The following is a 20,041-nucleotide window of genomic DNA, read 5'->3' as shown; positions in this document are numbered from 1 at the left end:
TATTCAAAGATCTGTGATTGTGCTCACGTGGAATCACTTCCCTGCGCAGGCGTAGTAACAGCTGATTCTTAAAATGGCCAGAAGTTTCTCCTCTACAAGAAAGGTTTGTGTTTATAGGTCGAAGGAGGATTTGGTCGATTTGGCATGGTACGAAAAGGAGCAACGCGTGACCGAAAAACAAAAATATTATTGTAGAGAACTGATACAAATCAACATTATCGAAGTATGTACGCGTTATCATTGTGTGTCCGCAGAAACGTACAAATGCAGTCTCGCAATAGATTGCCAATGAGATCTAGGTCAACCAGAACTGCGTTCGCCGTTTTCAATTACGTACAAATGAAATATATAAATATAAAATAATTTATATATGTATAATATGTACATCTTTCTAGTGGTATAAACATAAGCACGTGTATAGTTTATCGTTGTTGAATTCCCAAGGTTTCGCAAGGGTGTCGAAGAACGACGGGGATGTTTAAGGGAAATAATCATCGAGAACGACGAACAATGTGAACGTGCATTTTTATTGCCATTAAGTCTTTTCCAATCGTGCTAGGTTTCTTTCAACTTTGGTTTCCTAATTCATCAGTAATGTTATCGATAAACGATATTTAAGATTTAAGAATCTAGTGGCTTTTAATTAGCGGCGAATCGCGGGAATTTCAACTCGTTGAAGCGAGGTCATGTAAATGCGGTCGCCGCGTTCTCGTACCGTTCCGTTCCGTTTCGTATCGTATCGTATCGTAACGTCTCGCGTCGCGTCGGCCATGATGCGACCATGCGAGTTCGTTCAACTTTCGATCTCTGACACTCGTCCTTCGATTATTGACTTTGATGATATTGGATTCTCTTGCAAGGAAATTTCAACTGTTCGGATCGGATAACGAATACTGTACTAGTTCAAGTGTTAAAGCGAGATTAAACTTACTGGAAAGTGTATAGTTATATATGTATAGAGCACTTTATACATAAAACAACGACTTGCAACGAGTTTTTGAGTATCGATTCTGTTCAAACAAAATACTTCTATTATAGGATGATCAAACAAGAAGAAGCAAAAGTATAAATGACTGACGCCAGATAAACTATTTAAAGGAATTTAATCTTACGCATAATTTTCTTAATGGAACAGGTCCCTGTACTGACCTATAAAGTATTTTGTCTAAAAAAAACATATCTCGCAAGTTTCTCAGGAAGCGTCGAAGATTGAACGAGCTCGCCCGAACGAATAACAGCGCATGGAGGAGGCGCTTGTACGCAGAGAGCAGGTGAAAATATCAGCAGGTGAGTAGCTTAGACGCTACTCGTGGCGTGACAATCGTCCAGTGTAGCCAGACTGCTTGCTCTCAACGGCGCCAGACTCAAGGAACTGTGATTCAAAGTATTCATGCCGTGAGGATCCTCGCAATGCAGGTACAATCGTGAACTAACCGACTTGTGACAGTCGGGGCACAGACGCTTCTTTTTCTTATCGCGCCGCTTCAATATCTCATAGGCGCACCTGTAAACGACGCGTGGTTCGATGAACAGTCGGGGACTGGCTAGCCGGTCGTGTCTACGTTTTACCTGGCGTGCAATATGTGGGAGCACGGTAGCGCCTCCAAGGAGTCCGGCTCAAGACCGAACGGCTCGTTGCAGCCGCCGCATCGCAACTCCAAATCCTCTTCCATTGCTGCAGCTAATCTTTCATGATGAGCCTTGTGTTCCTCGTCGCCAAGGGACCCGTAAATCCGTGACAATCTTGACCTTACGGTTCGCACCAGGAACTGGAGATGGAGCGGACGGCGAGATGACGGACAAAGGACCCGTTAACGATCAACAAGAGTCGCATCAAGAAGAGGGAGAAACGCGGAGAGGCAGAGAAAGAGGATTACCTTAGCACCGACTGATCCAGCGACTTCGAGCAGTCTTGTATTGAACTCAAGCGGACGACAGTTGCATATCTTGTGTTGCAGTCGAAGAGCTTCGAGGCACCTCGCTGCACCGTCCATCGCCTCCATTTGACAAAGACGATCGCCGGTTGCTGCCGCGGACCCCATTGCGCTCTCGTATTGCCGAAACGCTTTCTACGGTAGATGTTTATGAGATCTAGCCTAAGTACTACGATCGATGGCTGTATACGCATTATGGTCAGAAGAGGAAGATAGATTACCGAGTAAAACAGCAATCAGAAGGGACTAATACCTTTAAACAACCCTACAACGTTCTCATCGTTTTATCTAAACCTACTTACGTTTATGTCGGCTTTCTTCCTATAAATGTCTCCCATGATTCGTATACTTCTCGCATAACTTGCTTGATCTCCGGATACGAGCGACAGACGCGTTGCTTCCTGCGCGAAATTGTGAATCAACAACGGCAACACAATAGAACTCATGTTGCAGGTCAAACGTACCGAACAATAGTCGTGCGCATCGCCGAGTTCTCCTTTCTTCCGAAGCGCCGCGGCCATTTGCAGAAGGGCTGCTCTGTGGTGCCGCGAGTTTAGATCACCGAGTTGCAAGCTTCTCGAGAGATCGTACGCTCTAGCAGCGTATCTCGCGCTTTTATCGGCGTCGTGTAGTCTGCAGAAGAGCTCCGACAGGCCGACGTACACCTGCGAATGCGGATCGCACTGAGTTGCTGTAACGTTCGTTTCATACGAAGATACTTGCATCGCGAAACGCGTATGCGATACAGCGTTCAATACGAGAAAAAATATCGCGGTACAGTATTGCCGTCTGAATGCTCCTCTCGAATTATTATATACGATGAGTACTCATTGTACCCGTATCATGGTACAAGTATCCTCGTGTGAAACGGGTTTAAGCTAAACGTGCCAAGCCTTACTTGCAACTCCAGCGACGGATCCTGAATGGAGTGAGCGATTTTGTGGGCCCTCTGAAAGGCTTCCAGAGCTTTGCAAAATCCCGCTAGTTCCAAATGCACTCTGCCTACGGTCAGGTGGACCAATCCGGCTGTCGCGCATTGGTCGCATTCGTTGTATAAACTAGGAAATCATAGGATTGAATCGGTTTCTCTCAGATTCGGGTGCTTAGAGAAATTACCTGTGTCTCGCATAGTCCAACGCCCTATCCAACGCGCCTAATCGTTCGTGAGCCCTTGCCAGGTTTAAGTACGCCTCGGCCCGCATGTTGGGTGAATCGAGCTCTTCCGAAATGCATAATTGCTTGTGTCCGAAATCGATGCTGTCCCTGAAATCACGCGATTCCTCCTGACTATGTTAATTCTTGTGGAGGGGTCAAGAAAAGGGAAGAGGGAGAAACGCAGTAGCACTATAGACCACTCCTCCGGAAAGAAATGCCTCGTTACCGTGTCAAGGATTGCGAGTTTTCTTTCTCTCCGAGTTTCGCGTTCCGCGCACAAGTAAATACTATCTCTTGGTCACAATCTCTCTATTAAGCTCTTTTCTCTTCCTGGTCCACGTACTTTAAACTAGGAGGCTCGTAGTGCTCTCCATGGCGGTTAAGTGGGTTGAGCAGTCCGGCCGACCACTACGCCCGTGCCTTTCGGCGAAACGAAACGACGGTGAAGCTCTCGCGGGTTTTTGCTTGGATTTACCGACCTTTGTTTCCCCAACGCTACTCGCGTTTGCCTCTTATCCGATCAGAGCTTATATGATCCAAATCTTATTATTCGACAATGCAATGCTGAGGAAGACATGAACGTAGAAGAGAAACATAGTCGTTCAAAAAATCTTCATAACGATCAACGAAGAAGCGAATCGTTTACATTCGGAAATCGATCGAGACTGTTCGCGCGACGAATACCTATACTTTCCCCAGTCCATGTAGGCTTGGTATAAATAACCGAGGAGCGCGAACTTGTCCTCGCGTTGTCTGATATTCTTCAGCGCGCCCCACCATTTCCGCACGGCGGCCTGTTGTTTGTGGGCGCGGTACAGCTTCAAGCCTTGCTCCACCTAGGACAAATAGATTCCGAAAGGGTGATTCGCGAATAACGAGGCCATGAAAGAGAAACACACGCGGTCGCCGTGTTATAAACGCCGCGACGGCGGTGGCGCGCGTGGTTAAACGTTGGAGAAAACTGATTCTATCGATTCGACCTTGAACTTTCTCCGTCGATGATTTCAGATCCAACGATCCCGTGTAACGTAAATATAGCAGCCGACCTCGACCGATAGCAGTGACGACGACGGTAGCGATCCAGGAGGAAAAACGAAGGTAACGAGTACGGTAGCTAGCTGTGTCCGAGGTCGCAATGATCTCGCGATCAACCGGAAATACTATCGCGTTTCCCCGATCGTCCCCGAACCGCGACCTTTCGATACACTATATTTTACGCGCACGCCTACCCTCGTGGGGAGGTACGAGGATCACCGATATAACTGATACAAACGTTTTTCCCAATTTTCAAATACTATTTCTCAACGGATATCTTGTCCCGTTTCTGGCGCTAAACTTGCTTAGAGATTCGAGATTTTGACGATCTTTAGAACGTGGCCTGGCCTACAATGCTTACCGTAAGGTATGCATTACTTTAACCTACTTACATCGCAAGGAAAAATAAATCGTAATGACCTCAGCATATAGGATTATTTAAACTGGTCAGTATGTAAGTTTCCTTGTGCATATGCTACTGGTACATTGATTCTCTTCTTTTTATTTGTAACAAATAAACAACGTTTTTGAGCTTTTTTGGTTGAAGTTGTTTGAATTTAGGAAATCTTAGTTAATATTCATACTAGATCTGAAACCATTTTACTGGAAAATACAGATTCCATCCTACATAATATCCGAGAGAAATACGACGGGGATAAAAAACAACAAACCTGTTGGGTACCGTGGCATTTGACATTTTTATGCTTGTATACATAGGCGGGACATGTTTTTATTTGCTCTCTAATGGTTATTCTAGGAGATCGTCGTTTCAGCCTCGAGGACTAGCGAGGTCGCAGAGGGATGGTCAGGAGAGGTTACCAGAACTTGGAATTAGGAGGTAGCGTGACTGTAAAGTATCGCGTGCGTATCTCCTGCCTCATAGCGGTCTCGACAATGACCGAGAAAAAGCGTTTGCCGAGGTTACGATCGGTTAAAACGGTGAAAAGCGAAGGAAGCAAAATCGAGCAACTCACCCGCCTCCGAGCAAAGTGTTGGTCCAATCGTTGTCTGCAGCCTACCAGACATTCCCAGAAACCAGCTCCGGATCGACCATTCTGATAGTGCCCGTTCCCGTTCGAGTTCTGATGGTGGTAGTCCTCCTCGGTGAACTCGCACACGTCAAGAGGATGTCGCGACCCGTCCGGACTACCTAGCAGCGCGGTCGCTGACAACTGATGACTAGCCGGACCACTGGGAATTCGACACAATCATTCGTAGGGTACATGGAAATCACTCGTAGGAACCTTTGGGACGACTGCCCCCGCAACAGCGTGGGTTCGTTTAGGTCTGAGACTTAGAACATTAGGTTGAATTCGCGTGAGAGATCCGAGATGAGTTCGCGGGGCAAAGACCGCTTGGCGCCGTCCCAGCCAGCGTTCCACACGAGCACCGTTCCCATCTAACAGCGTGCCGCATTGCGACCGTGCGTTTCTTTCAATCTTTGTCCTCGCGTCGTTTATCGCGATTGAAGGAAACGTACCGCCATTTAAGAGCAATCCTGAGATTTTCTATAATCTTAAATGTAGCGTCCGCAGGCTGATTGCGGGCCATTTCCCATTGGTTATCACATATTGTAGCATATCATATGAAAAGATCGTGTGTACGAAAATCGATGATATGCTATGCTTGTATAGAAAATCCCAGGTTTATGATAATCGTGTCAGTGTTTCAACAGCCGATGCGCGCATCGTAGTTCGGCATAGCGTTCGCGCAATTTCGGTTCCCGTCACCAAACCAGTGGCTGCTAGCCACGGTGGGCGAGGCACCTGTGACCTCTTTTCCTGACCTATATACTGGAGCGAAGGTTGCCGAGTTACGCCGCGGCACCGGTAAACTCGCGACAGACTTATTCCACCCCCGCCTCCATACTGAAACACTCGAGTCTCTAGGTTCTCGAGCGGAGAAATACGCATTCGAGAAAGGGATACGATCGGATTTTAGGAGGATCTCTTCTCTGAAGGCTCTTAGATACTTGCCCAAGGTAGTCTCTTGAGGAAATGGATTCCCATGACATGACTGCGCGGGCCTTTCTTCGTTACTTTTTCCTCGAAATGTGTGCTTCGAGATTTTCGCTCGCATATCGATTGTCCGTTCTCCTCCGGATGCTTTTAATCGTTGGCGACATTATTATTTTAACGATGTCTGAGAGACGTTGCATCGCTCCGCGTACGGTTTCAGTAACGGATGTGTACCACGCGGGTTATGCGGTCCTCGGTACGAACGATAATGTGTTAAAGTACGTGTGTCAGGTTGAGGTAGCTCCCCTTCACGCGTGTTTCGCCGCGGATCACGGTTGTTCAAACGAGTCGAGTATGGACAGAATTTAATCGGAATTTGACGGAGTTGTATAACGGATTCGCGCGATTAGGAGAAAATAGACTTTGCTCTCGCGGATCTTTGTACTTGCGTGTAATTGAGCATCGAGAGAAACAACACCTATACGTGTACTTTCAAAAGGATCATCGAGGTGCAACGTTCGATATTACCGTTGAAGGAACGAGTCGGAGCAACGGGGACGGGTACGGGTGTTTAAACGGTGCGACGATAACAGGAATTAGTATGAAACTTGGGCGAAAGAACGTTTGTCCGACGACGGAGATAAATTCACGTTTTTCTCGGGCAGTCTGTTTTTGTCTTTTAGGTTTGGTTCGCGACGCCTCCCGACGTCCGTTCGACCAGTAATCACAAAGATCGTGACTCTCGAGTTTCCTTTTTGCTTAATCTACGGTTTTTCTAGCGACCGGCGCTTTCTTTCTTTCTAAATTTGATTATCTTCGAACGCGTAACGCGATTAGAATCGATCCTTTGGAAAACACTCGAACGAGTGCACGTAAATATTCATATATTCAATAACATGTGTATGTATACACATCTGTATGTATATATATATATATGTATATACATATATATTTATTTATTTATATATATATATTTATTTATTTATATATATATATATCTACATATAGGTAGAGTTGTGTGAGGATTATTTAGCATCGAACACAATGGTAGCGACCAGAGGGATCGCGAGGCCGGAACGGCAAAACGCGAGGCGTCGTTAACTCATCCGTTGCATCGTAGCAGCTCGCGCCGTTTTCTCGATCGCGATCGACGACGCGAGTGCGTTTCGACGCGGCAAACGATCGATACCCGCCTCTGTTATCGGTCCTCCCGTTCCATCTCGGCGTATTCCGCTGGCAATCGCGCTCAAGGTCAGTAGATCACGCAATGATATTGTTGAACGGTTCGCCGCGAGATTGAGGATCGCGAGGATAGTCACGTTGAAAACCGAAGTCGAAACGAACAGCGTGGGGAGCATCGAAACTGGCTCGTCCCCTAAGCACGTCACCGATTCTAGAGGAATCCCGCGGATTGGTCTCTGCTCTCAGAACGGAAGCGATTCCTGGGTTTGGCACTGGGAGGAGGACTCAGTGTTCGAATCTGGCGCCCATCTCGGCTCGCAGGTTCGAGGACGTTTGGAGTTTAAACGCGATATAGTCGTTATCGCGCGCGCGGAGAACGAAACAATGATTCGATCCGTTGCGGGACGTCTTCGCATGCCATAAGGACGACGAGTCCAACGTTGACGGATCCTGCTACTCGTCTCGTTATCTCCGAACTTCTGGCCTTTCGCTCCTCTGTATACGGTCCGCGCTCGTCCGCATTAGAGACGCGATCTCCTCTATGCGATCCAACATGCGTTCTTTACCGCATATCGACAGCCACCCTTGCGAATCGTCCCGCGAATCTTCCCGCGAGCGATCGCGCAGAAACGGGTAACGCGTCGACCTCGGACGGAACTCGCGGGAGGGTCGCTCGGGTCCGGGTTACTCGCGAAAGTCAGCCGGCAATGGTTGGGGTAGAACTGTCGCGCCCGAGCCGCAGCAGCCCGCAACACACGACCCGACCGATTCTCTCTCCTCTCTCGTCTCTCCTCTCCTCTCCTCTCCGCTCCACTGCTAGCCTTCGCCGTTTCTCTCGCACCCAGTCTCTCCTCTCCTCTCCTCTGACTACCACCAACGTCCTACGTTCTCGCTTTTCTCCACACCCCCTCCCGAGCTTTTACCTTGCCTCTCGCTGCCTTCACCCCTCTATCCTTTCCACCGATCATTGCTATTCGCCCCGACCCTCTCGTTCGTGTTCCAGGGGTGGTGGCAGCAGATAGGGAGAGGGCGAGCTCAGGCAAGGAAGAGAGAGAGAGAGAAAGAGAGAGGGAGGGAAGCGCTCGTGCGCTTCAATCCATTCCGTATTCGGCGACAATTCGTCCTTTCGCGTATCCGCTACCCCTGTCCAAGTTGCTGGCGATTCCGATCCAATTCTCTGCCTCTGTTCCGTTCTTTTTTCTCTGTTCGCGGTGCCAATTTCCATTCAACTACCGTCGATAAAGTGGAATCGATCGAGCAAAAGGAGATAGTTTGAGGGCTGGAACGAAGCGCCGTTTTCCCTCTTCGACGGGAAAAAAGCGAAAGTTCTCCGGAAAGTCGAGGGCTTGTTTCGATCCGATCGCTGATTATCCGTGGAATCGTGGAGACGAGTAGTGTACATCGACGGCGGGGGTGACGCGACCGAGGCCTCAGCCGGGTGGTCCATCAACGGCTCATGGCCCGTGGCCTGTAGAAAAATGGGCGAGGCATTGCCCTTTCGTGAACTTTCAGCTTTGGCGGATGTAGGTGTCCCAGCCGACCGAATCCTGAAAGGAGGAGAGCGTGACCCGTTTTTCGTCTCGCTTCTAGAATCCAGACCGTTCGTCTTGCGCGATTCGCCCTCCTCGTTCGCAACACGATCGGATCCGAGCTGCCCCGAGATTTCACGAGAACCGTACCGCTCACGGGGGTGGATCGCAGAGTTACCCCTGCATACGGAACTCTGCTCCCACACCAGCACCTGCTTCCGACGATATACGCGTATTTTCTGCCGACGCGCTCACGCGAGCTGCCTGCCGATCATCCACTTGTGTATACGGCTCCTCGATGCTTCCGGTCAGCCGTCGTTTCTTAAAACTAAGCGACTCGTTTTTTAGTTTAAGACTTCTCAAAGTTGACCCGGGAAATCTCCGACCGAATTTTTATCTGGTTGCTGAAGAAATTCTAAGCCCTACTTCGTAAGACAGATCCCGTACTTGTAATGTAACGTCGATGTTCGAAAAATGATTGAAGATCGGCCAGCGCCGAAGTGGCCCGCTCTATTGATTTATATTTGAAAACTTTCCCGACTATCTGTCCAACTATATTTAGACTTTGTCCGTCGATTCTTTTACGATCCATCGTAGTTTCATGATTCTAGTTTACGCTGGATGATTGACCAAAAGCTGCTTATGCGAGCTAATGCTTTGCGGTCGATCTAGTTTAGAGCGCTCATATTTCGTTAGTTGTAATTACTTTTTTGTCCTTTTATATGGAAGGATGTATCTTGAATCAATTATTATCTAAAATACCCGCAGATATAGTTAAACCACATATATTTATTAAGTAAACAAACGGTATTGGGAACAACCCATGTTTTTTTTTAACCAGAAAAAGTTAAATGTTGGTCGAATTTGTAGTGTATGTATTTTAAAATGAAACTAGCCAATTTAAGGATATCGTTTAGGGGCTCTTCCTGCCACGAAAAGCAACTTTTGCTACCGCCAGCACCGATCGCCGGAACGTAACTCCCCGCATGTAAACGTCGAAAAGTCGAAACCACACCCTGATACAAGATTTCGCCAGCCACTAGAATGGCCCAGGGTGTCTCGGAGGCGGATCGACGACGAGTCCGAGAGGATTCCGATGAGTCCTAATTGGTCGGTCGCTTGTCGAAAATAATCCGACTGGGTGTAACCAGCGGCTAAACGTTGCTCGTAAAGCGTCCGAACGGCGTGGACTACGCGTGCGTTTCGGCGAACGAGCGATCGTCGGTGACGAGCGAGTAGCTACGAGCGTCGACGAGCGCGTACGAGCTTGCGGCTCGCACTCGCGCACGCTTTCGTATCGCGCGCGCCGGCTCTTAGAAAGTCCGCAGTTTCAATCTCCTCCGAGACTTTGCTTCGGTCCACGATTCTCTTTATCCATCGCGGTCGTCTCGATCTAATTTTTCCGAATTAACCTGATTTGTAAATCAGAAGTTTTGCGATTTGATAAAATCCGATTTCGTATCGAACCGATCGCGATGCGCGCCGCGTTGTTCTCGGCATGATCGACCGAACCTTCGATCGTGGATCGCTTGTCGAACGAAGTTCAAAGCAGTTTCGAGGAGTTTTTTTCCGCTCTTTCCATTCGTTTTTCGGAGACCGAATTGGTAAGGAACTTGTGCGGAAAATACAAAAGTTGTCAAGATGACGCTCGTAACGAACGCGGTGTCCTACGCGTGTCAAGCTGCTGGCAGGCCGTCCTACGACGCTTTTCGACACCATCAGCTGCAGCTAAGACAACAGCCCAACCACGGTCACCGCTACCATGACCGATACCACCAACATCGACATCATCACCGCTACCATCATCACCGGCGCCGTCGCGTTTACGCCTCCGACGAGAGTCCGACGATTGACTACCTGCAAGAATACATGTCCGAGAGAACCCTAGGCCAGGGGGACGGCAGAAGCATCGTCGAGACGGCGGAGAACGTCTCGACACTAGAGTCAACGAGCTCGCAGCGCTACCGATACGAGCATCGTCTCGGGTAAGCGTCTTCGTGTTCTATAGAGCATGTTTTCTTCGTTAAAATCTGCGCAAAGAAAGTAGCAGAGTCTGCGCTCGGCAGTTCTCAAGGAAATTTTTCATCCAGTGGATCCTATGGAACAACGTGTATATTTCGTCCAGCTGGTCTTCGCGTCGTGGTTTCTTGTAACCGAGTGCTGTCGTTATTCCAACGAGATACGCGCGGATGGATTTACAGCGCATTAAGCCATTTTCGCGTTGTACCTAACGTTCGTTTTCTCCCTGTCTCTCGTCGCAACGATCAAGGTAGACGACGGGGATCGTGTTCTTCCGACCACCTGGAACTAGTCCAATCGCGTCGGATCCGTTCACCAAACCTCTGTTACGCGAACCTTTTTTCTCATCTCTTTTTCACTTATCCCATTTCCGGCTCATCATTTTTCCAGATATTTACCAACAAACGTGAAACCCTATAGTTTATATTATAAGGTTGTTCTTCTCTCGAAAGCTGTCAACTACTAAAGTTGTCATCTCTCTTAAAGTTATTCCGCTTCGCGATATTTATGCTGCGATTGAGAGAATACATATTGTCAGATTGACGAGGCTAATCAAAATGGCGTTCACAAGAGAATAAAACGTTGCGACAAATCAACGACTATGCCTATGCCTTAGCAAAGATAATAACGAAGAGCGTGATCATAGAGAACAGAGAATGATGTTGAACATTTGGTTCACACAGGTCGCAGTCGTCTCCGTATGCCTTGGACTCTGACGACGGATCGTCGGTGGCGTCCGCAGATGCTTCCGCCGATTTCGAGTCGGTCTCGATCGAGGCAGAGGAGAGCAACGAAGCGAACGAATCGAACGAGCCGAAACGATCCGGTGAAGCGACACAGAGGGGCCACGAAACGAATGAGAAGAATGAGAAGAACGAGAGGAACGAGACCGAGCACGTGCCGCATCCCCACGCTGCGTTAGATGCCGCAACCTCGAGCCACGGACCTCGCAGATGCCTTCTCTGGGCTTGCAAAGCTTGCAAAAAGAAAACCGTCACCGTGGATCGTAGAAAAGCGGCTACACTGCGGGAAAGAAGGCGTTTGAGAAAGGTTAGTACTCGAGCTATCCAAGTCGCTCGTTTTCTGGACTCATTAGGTACTGTGAAAGGTTCGCGTACAAACATCGAATCGCTTATGCAAAAGGTAACAACGAAAGTTTGTTTAGCTTGTAGCGACCGCGCGTATTTTATATACGAATCAAATGACTATAAAGTGTCAGTTAACGAGAAAAATTGTCGCCTCGGTTGGCGTAGGCAAAAACGAATTCAACCCTCGACTAGGCTAACCAACTGTGCGGGCGATGATCCCGGCGTTGAAACAACGTGCGCGTACTACTTGTTACAGTAGTAATCAGCTAACTCTCGACATGTACAAATGCAAAAAGGATTTGACAACATATTGTTCGTCAGTTATATTTTAATAATTAGAGGCGCTTCTAGTTATTCGCCTCTATTAAGCGACATGACGAGTTCATTTGTATTGATGCTTTATTGCCTATGCGTATTATAGGTGGCAGGAGAAGAGATAGAAACGAAAGCTTTCCCAGTTTAGATGCGTTTCATCGGTGAGGATAAGGATGCCAGGTGAACATGACGCTTAATCGCTGTGAGACAGATTGCTATCGGGAAGTTTTCTGTATCCAATGGAGCTACAATTACTCCTACATGATTAACTCGCTGTATTTTTAAAGCCGTAGTGTTTGCCGATCAATACATTGCGAATTTATAAAACGGTATTAAAACCAACATCCGTAACGACGGAAGAAGATAATTCTCGTTCGATGTTTGGATTTCCGAAAACGTTTTCCGGTACCGTTTCTCCAATTGGTATTTACAGCGAGCTAACTATAGGGTTTACAGGTGAACGAGGCGTTCGAGGTTCTCAAGAGGAGGACTAGCAACAATCCGAATCAGCGGCTGCCAAAGGTGGAGATCCTACGGAACGCGATCGAGTATATCGAGGGGCTGGAAGCGTTGCTGCAGGCGAACGGAAGCTCGGGAACGCAGGATCACCACGGGTTCGCCGAGAACGCGGTACGTAAACGCGGCCGACCTCTTTACGGCTGCGGAAAATGCGGGACGATCCACGATATCCTGCATCGACGCGCGCCAAGGCTAGACGGCAGAGCGCGCGAACCAAGAGGAGGTCGTTCCTGTCGGCGGAGTAGCTACTCGTGTCGCTGGGCGACCAGTTGATATCGGTTTCCGATACCGTATTCCCACGCGTGTCAGAAATCTCGAAACTATGACGAGCGAGTGGTTTGTTATCGTTCTGGATGCTCTCTCTATCCCGTCTGTGTGCGTTCCGCTTCTGTACCGCGCGGGCCGTAGTTACGATGCGTTCCGTTCCCCGTCGCTCGCTGACCGTCGAAAAACCGACGGGCCGTATTAATTCCGAGGGATTGTTCGAGGTCGGTCGAACACGTGTCCAACACGTGCATCGACAGAGGCGCATGTATCATACGGTTTTTGCGAGACTTTTAAGCGAATCCGCTCCGGAAACGAAATCTCGGAATCTCGGAATCCCGTCGCGCCGACACGAAAGCCTCGGATCAGGGCTAGGAGAGACACTTCTCTCGAGGGGATTATACAATGAAATATATTTGCCTGGCCTTTCGCATAAACCAGTCGGATCGTGGACTGTTCTCTAAATATACGCCCCGCGACGAACATCGATTCGGGCCGGCGTGATACGCCGTCCTTTCGATCGTTTTGAAACAAGATCGGTCCGCGATCAAGCCTCCTCGTTACTCTTCGTTCATGATCAAATATTCTTTTCCCAACGAAGCATCGCTTAGACGAATATTTTTGCATCGTGAAACACGGTGGCCGCGCTATAATCCAGCTCGAGAAGACCAGACCGATATCGAGGGCACCGAGCCATCTTCCAGAGCAAACATCGCGCTCGTTTAAACCGGAGTCTTAGTATGACTCGTCAACGGTATCCTACTTAACGATAAAAGCTTCTCGGGCCTCGCCGGACCAAGGTGCCCTTTCCCTGGTTCTCGAAATCGCTTCAGTGGAAAATTTCTGTCAACCCTCGGTCAGCGAACTGGGAAGCATCTATTCTGACCTAGCACGATGCCATTTTTTCAGAGATGTTATAAGTTCGTTATTATCCATTGATGTGAGTTCATCGGCAACTGCTTCGATAACGACGAGATTTATCTAGAACCGTTTCGATTTCGCTACATAGTTTCGTGCCGATTACATAATATTTTTAATGTGTTTCTGAGATGTCCAAGTTTATGCTATGTGCCTGTTTTTGTAGGCGATGCTATTTATCTTTCAAACAGAAATCGATCCTCCCACCTATCAAGGATGTACTAAAGTTTTAACTGCTGGTTTTTCTTGTTTAGAGTCCAAGCAACTAGCTTCCTCCTGTGTTTAAGCTCGATTCCTCTGCACTCTCTCGATCGAAATGTATCTTTTCCCGCGATACCGGTAGTCTCGTAAGTTGCACGCGTGGATGTGCGTGTACCTTGCCATTGCCTTGCCGCTGCCTCGCCGCTGCCAGGCCGCGGTAAGTGCTGCGAGGAACTGCTTTCACTCCGAGAATAGTTGGCCACGACACCGCATATAGATGCGCCACGACAAATAAAGGAACTCGACTCGGATAAAATGTGTACGCAGTGTTTAGTGGCCTGCAGAGTGGAGGAATGAATGAGGGAAAGAAGGCGAAAGGGATCAGAGAACTCGACGCCGATCAGCATTCCGGAGACTGGGGGATCGCGATGATCCCCTGGCTTCTGATCGCACCCTTGGTTCTCCGAGTGCGCGGACTCTGCGTTCAGATGGCTGCGCGCTCCTGATTTTTCCAAATTTCCGCGCTAGGAGCGTGGAGCCGCGCGCACTTTCCATGCATTCGTTTCATCCCCCTACCAGGCTTCTTTCCCATTCCACGGGCTCTCCAACCACTCCTCGGCAGACTAGGATTGCGCGAGTCCCTTGCCGAACGCCACGATTGACCTACATTTCGCGAGCGATCGAAACGAACGAGCCGCGACACCGCGCGTGTCCCTCGTTTCCCGTTTCCCATCTCTCCCATCTCCCATCCCTGCTCTCTCCTGGTTCCGTCTCCCGATCTTCCAACATTTCGCAAATCAAAACAAGATTGCTTTCGTTTGCAGGGCGCGGACTCGTCGCGATATGTCACGGAGAGGCTCAGGCAGTTCTCAGATCCCCTGGCAAGATTTCAGCCTATCAACGGTGAGTGAACGAGAGGCCATCGGTGGAATCTAAACTAACGTTCGCGAAATAACGCGTGCTCGAGTCGAGGCGGGACGATGCGAGGTGAGGTGAGACGTGCCGAGGCTAGGCAAGACGAGACGGATAGACGGTATCGTCTATTAAGGAGGCAGCGACGGACGCATCGACCGGCCCTTCTTCGTCAGCGTTTCCAAAACACCGGATTGCTCTTGATACTGATATTTTTAAGTAGATTAATGCCAGACACGAGACGCAGCATTAAGCAGATCGGTATTAATGAGTTTTGTCACCCTTGAGTGACACTCGGCTTCTATTCGGTTACACTCGCTGCTATAGATAGCCCACCCGTGAGCTTCCGAGATGCAACGATCTCATCTCCACGGAGGAGTGGCTGCTTCTACCCGCGTCACCCTCTCGGCCCCTCGGCGTCGGTACTCTAGAAGCGAGATGGGGAGACGCGAGACGAGCTTACCGCCGCGGCGGCACGCGTCACGAGTCACGAGTCACGAGTCGCGACCAGTCAGGCGTCAAGCGGATAGCAAGCGATGCTACCACCTTCGGTGAAACACGAAGAGTTCTTCTTCTCGCGAGGAACACGAGACAGACCCGACGGGACCGGAACGACCATGTATCTTCACCGTTATATTGTCTCTTCTCGTCGAACAGCATAGGCCACGGCTCGTCGCGCCGACTGCCGTCGATTCAGCTTCTTGTTTCTTGCTATTTTCGCGCGACATTCGTAAAATTTCTCGTTTTTCCGAGCTGTACCGAAAATGCGGCGGAATTAATTGGCCTACATTCTGAAAATAGACGAGCAGCCGTGTCCGTTCGCCCATCCGGATAGCACGCAGACTCGCGCGGGATGATCGGGAGCCGGCCGAATGCTCAAACGAGCAGCATCGATGACACCGATCGGACAAAGACCATCGGACGTACACGGGTTACAATGCCGTTGCTCGCCTCGAATCCCCTCGGGGCTGGTCTTGGCTTCGGAATCGTGAAATCTCGGCCGTTAAAATAACTCGGGATTCGTTAACGTTAATGAATACCTAGCGATCGGCGAGCGTAGCACATAATTCAGAAGGGGGAAAAGGAAACAGTGATAGGGAGCTAGCGGCGCGTGCCGTCTTCGCCGTGTTCGCCACCCTAACATATCGCCACCTATCCGCGCCGCGACGACCGAGACGCGACGATCTTCGATGCGGGTAGACAAGAGCGCATCGCGGGAGCAAACCCGAGCACTGATAAATAGAGGAGCGAGGTACTGGTCTATAATTCACAATCGCACCGCTACGCCTCCGCCTCGGCGAGTCGGAAGCAGAGTCTGTGAGAGGAAAAAGGCGACGTTAGCTTCTCCGTAGGAATAGACGCGGCCGCGGCTGCGAGGAGCAAGCTCCTCCGGTGTCGCGACGGTGCCAAGCGATTTACCGAACCGTAACCCCACTAACGTAGGCTCTGATCATTTTAATTAATGCCCCGCGGTTGCGTCCCATTTAGTCGACCATGTCTCAAAAGGACGCGTTCTATGATCCTGCAACGGGAAACGTACGATCGGGGCTGCAACAACAGTTACAAAGAATCAGATTTCTGACTGTAAGATCGCCGCTGTTTTTCCTCCTCGATCAATCCTTGGATCGAGATCACCGGGCGAGAGTTTTAGCCGCGTGTACGAAGCGGACATTTGTAGCAATGCGAATCAGAGGATCGTTGAAAGACGAGAAAACTCGAACCGCTCGAAAGTGCCATATATTGCCACGGTACATTAGTATGACGCATCGTCGTCGGATCATCCTTTTGCCGACGGAGCGCAATGCGCGTTTAAATGCAACCGAAGTCGCGGCCAAAATACATACTTTACTGCATCCAGATATTCGTAAATGTCTCTCGAAAATCCCGACCGCTCCGTCGCTTGGCTGATTTTCCTCCTGAGGTCTACCCTCTTCGTCTCTTTCCATCTCTTTCTCTTCAGCCTCGTCTAAATCCGCGTGTCCACTATTCCCTATATTTTTCGATTTTCTCGGCCTCTCGCGTCCGGAGTGCAACGGGACGCGTGCACGCGCAATCAGCTAAGCAACCTCCTAGGGAGGCTGACAACTTGTAGCCAGCAGGGCCGATGGGGGTCCGCTTTTCCCGTCGGTGCTGCACGATCGGGACGCCGTCGCCGTCGCGCGTCCGCCTCTCGTTAATGAGACCGAATCAAAGGTTCTTTGTGTTCCAAGGGGACAGATCCGGTACCAACGAATCGCAATACACCGCGTTCTTTGAAGACAGAGCAGCGCAATTAAGTCGCCTCGATTTACTCTCGCCAGAGATTTCGGTTGCGATTTAAACGTTCCGGTGTTCCGACGAGACCGTGTTCCGCCGATTCTCCAGTAATTACTAAGCATCTGTGTCTGAATCTACCATATACATATAGACTTTTGAGTTTCGATGAACGTATGCATCTCGATTTTCGGGATAGCAAATTCGCTTACAATGTGTATACATCCGAATCATTGATTTTTGCTCGATATCTCTGGTCGAAAATTGCACGGGTTTGGCAGCCGGCCGCGCGTGTAGCTTTTCCTGGACACGTCACGGCCGGAGAAATATCGTGTCGGAGATGCGATTCGTAAATCAGAGGCAACCGCGATTCGCTGGTACGCGTTCATGGTCGTTCTTCCACGGATCGATAGTTTGGATGATTTCCAAAAGAGCGACAAGGAATTGGAAGCGATTGCTGGTCGAATCTGGATAATAAAAGTTCACGCGCATCTGTTCGCAGGATTCGAGCAAGCGGAGCTTCATCCCGCCCAGGTCACTGGAAGCAGCTTGGATCGTCTGAACATGATCGTGCAGAGCATCAACGATCCGTCGCGCCCGATCGCCGAGCCGCACCAACATTCTTGCCATCACTGAGAAACCAGGAAGACAGTATCAAGATCCATCGAAGGACTCTTCTGGATCTCGCCGCTGGATTCGCCGACTGGATATCAAGTTCCTAGACCTGAGCCCCGACGAAATCTCTTTGACGTTCAATTCGTACGAGTCTCGTTACCTCACCGAACTACTTCCGGTCCCTCTGGAGACCTAGTCCGGTTCTCTCCAGAGAAACGTCGCGGGTCAAAGCGCGCGTTACGAGCGAGAAAATTTCCCGCGAACGAGCGGGAAGATCCTACCATCGCATTTTATGATTCGACCGCGTATTATGTGCACACTGCCCGCCCAATAGTACGGATCCCGCGTTTGTGAATAATGAAGTGGGAGAATAAGCTTTGTCTCATCTTTTTGGTGCAATATCTACCTTGGAGAAATCTGGCCCATATTTTTGGCTGGTTGCGGACGCGTGCACGTATACATATTAACGAGAACGTCTCATCGCGCTATGCGACAATAAAGAACACTAAAGCTCGCCGAGATTCTCTTATTTTCTGTGTTAGTTTCACTCGACTGTCGCTGCCTTGAAACCTATCCAAACAGCTGTTTAGACGGATTGCCGGAGGCTGAAGAAAATTGTAAAGTCGATGAAATCAGTGTATGGGTAGCAAGCCCTCCATATCAAAAAACTTCCAAGTCTGGCCATCGATAACTTGTGCCTACCCCACCAGAGTTAAATGGAGAAGAGTCCCCGAATAGTATGTTCGTAGATTACTTGCTAAGTAGCTTGTCCTGCCCTCGTTTTCTCAGTCCCTAATGGCTAAACGGTTCGATCGCGGAGACAGCTGGAGACCCAGTCAATTTATGGTTGCTATCTGAAAACAGTCGACACCGCCTCAAGACGTGCGGCGAAGCGGCACGACCAAAAGATCAACACAGGAAGCTACAGACTTTTTCTGGGCCTGTAAATTTGACAGTTGGTAAAGTTAATACAGCAACGCCGCGATCCCATCGTTGGAACATCGGCACGTCTTCGAGACAACTACATAATTGACGCGATGTCCCACGGCCTATGGTGTCCCGTGGGACACGCATCCGTGCATCTGCCTCTGTCCTCTTATTTCCGAAACGAAACACCCTCCGACCTTTATCCGACTCCCTTTTCCAGAAGTCATTTCTGTTTCTCTGTTTTTAGGAATCGCGGAGGAAACGATTATGTCACGTACCGGACGATCTGAAGGGGCGAGCACCACTCGAGGGGATGTACATGAACGGTTCAGCCGTTAAGAGACGTCTTCCCGATCATTGATCATGCAATCGACATCTTGATCGTCTCGGTTCTCTTTTCGCGATGTTGGGCTTTGCCAGTCGGCTGTCTCTTTGAAGGCAGATCGCAGCAATTAAAGGAAAAGCTTGAAAACAGTTTGGTGTTCGGCAGCCAGGGTTGCTCGACATTAGCCGAAAATATCCATGTCGCGGGAGTAAGAATAGTAGGGGACGACATAAATATTTTCGGAGTTACTGACCCGTCAAAATTCTCGGCACTTTGAGTCGACGAACGTCTCTAGAACGGGCCGCCACGCGACATGCTTCGACGCCACCGGTGTATATTTTGCAGCTACCCCTGAAACGCGTGACTTTAAATCGCAATTCCAGCGAACAACAAATCATTCATTTTATTATCCTTGTCACACCTGCTACTCTACATTTAACTTGCAACAGCAAGACAAGATCCTAAAAATGCATAAAATATCATATGATATCGGAAACATTGAACAATGATTTCTTCGGCTGCAACCGATACCCGACGCTGGATAGTCTTCTGATAAAAGCAATCGGCACCCAATTAAGGAACCCGTTCTGCCATCTACTGTTTTCTCGAAGAGCTTGCAAATAACGCGAAAAACTGCGCGAATCTCTTTATCTTCTCTACCCCTCCTTATGTAAAATGAACGTAAAGATATTCGATCCTGGTACCTGAATATTAATAATCCAGGTCTCAAAATAGTTGATAATACAGATTAAAAAAAATTTTGAGGATTCAGAAATCCTAAGATTTTTCCTAGAATTTGGAAAAATCCCCTGTATCTATATCATACAAAGAGAGTGTAATGATTATTATAAATATCGATAATAGGTGTATCTAGCCGCTTTAGCAATAAGAA

General features: G+C 49.0%; 2 protein-coding genes across 2 annotated transcripts; one reads left to right on the top strand and one right to left on the bottom strand.

The window, feature by feature from the left end:
• Positions 1–347: 347 nt before the first annotated feature.
• On the bottom strand, positions 348–7,961 carry LOC144476318 (43 kDa receptor-associated protein of the synapse homolog). The gene is made up of 10 exons (XM_078193075.1): positions 6,101–7,961; positions 5,099–5,315; positions 3,774–3,925; positions 3,051–3,197; positions 2,833–2,992; positions 2,399–2,599; positions 2,237–2,335; positions 1,878–2,069; positions 1,570–1,769; positions 348–1,504 (listed from the first exon to the last, which is right to left on the bottom strand). The coding sequence occupies exons 1-10, from the start codon at positions 6,136–6,138 to the stop codon at positions 1,297–1,299; spliced, it is 1,614 nt and encodes a 537-aa protein (XP_078049201.1). The 5' UTR covers positions 6,139–7,961; the 3' UTR covers positions 348–1,296.
• Positions 7,962–10,012: 2,051 nt separating this feature from the next.
• Nau (myogenic-determination protein nautilus) lies at positions 10,013–18,411 on the top strand. The gene is made up of 5 exons (XM_078192173.1): positions 10,013–10,778; positions 11,496–11,862; positions 12,672–12,845; positions 14,942–15,020; positions 17,785–18,411. Exons 1-5 carry the CDS (start codon positions 10,435–10,437, stop codon positions 17,916–17,918), a joined length of 1,098 nt encoding a protein of 365 aa, XP_078048299.1. The 5' UTR covers positions 10,013–10,434; the 3' UTR covers positions 17,919–18,411.
• The last annotated feature ends 1,630 nt before the right edge of the window (positions 18,412–20,041 follow it).

Source organism: Augochlora pura, chromosome 10 (genome assembly GCF_028453695.1).
Source record: "Augochlora pura isolate Apur16 chromosome 10, APUR_v2.2.1, whole genome shotgun sequence".
Taxonomy (NCBI): Eukaryota; Metazoa; Arthropoda; class Insecta; order Hymenoptera; family Halictidae; genus Augochlora; species Augochlora pura.
This window is presented reverse-complemented; position numbering and strand designations above follow the sequence as displayed.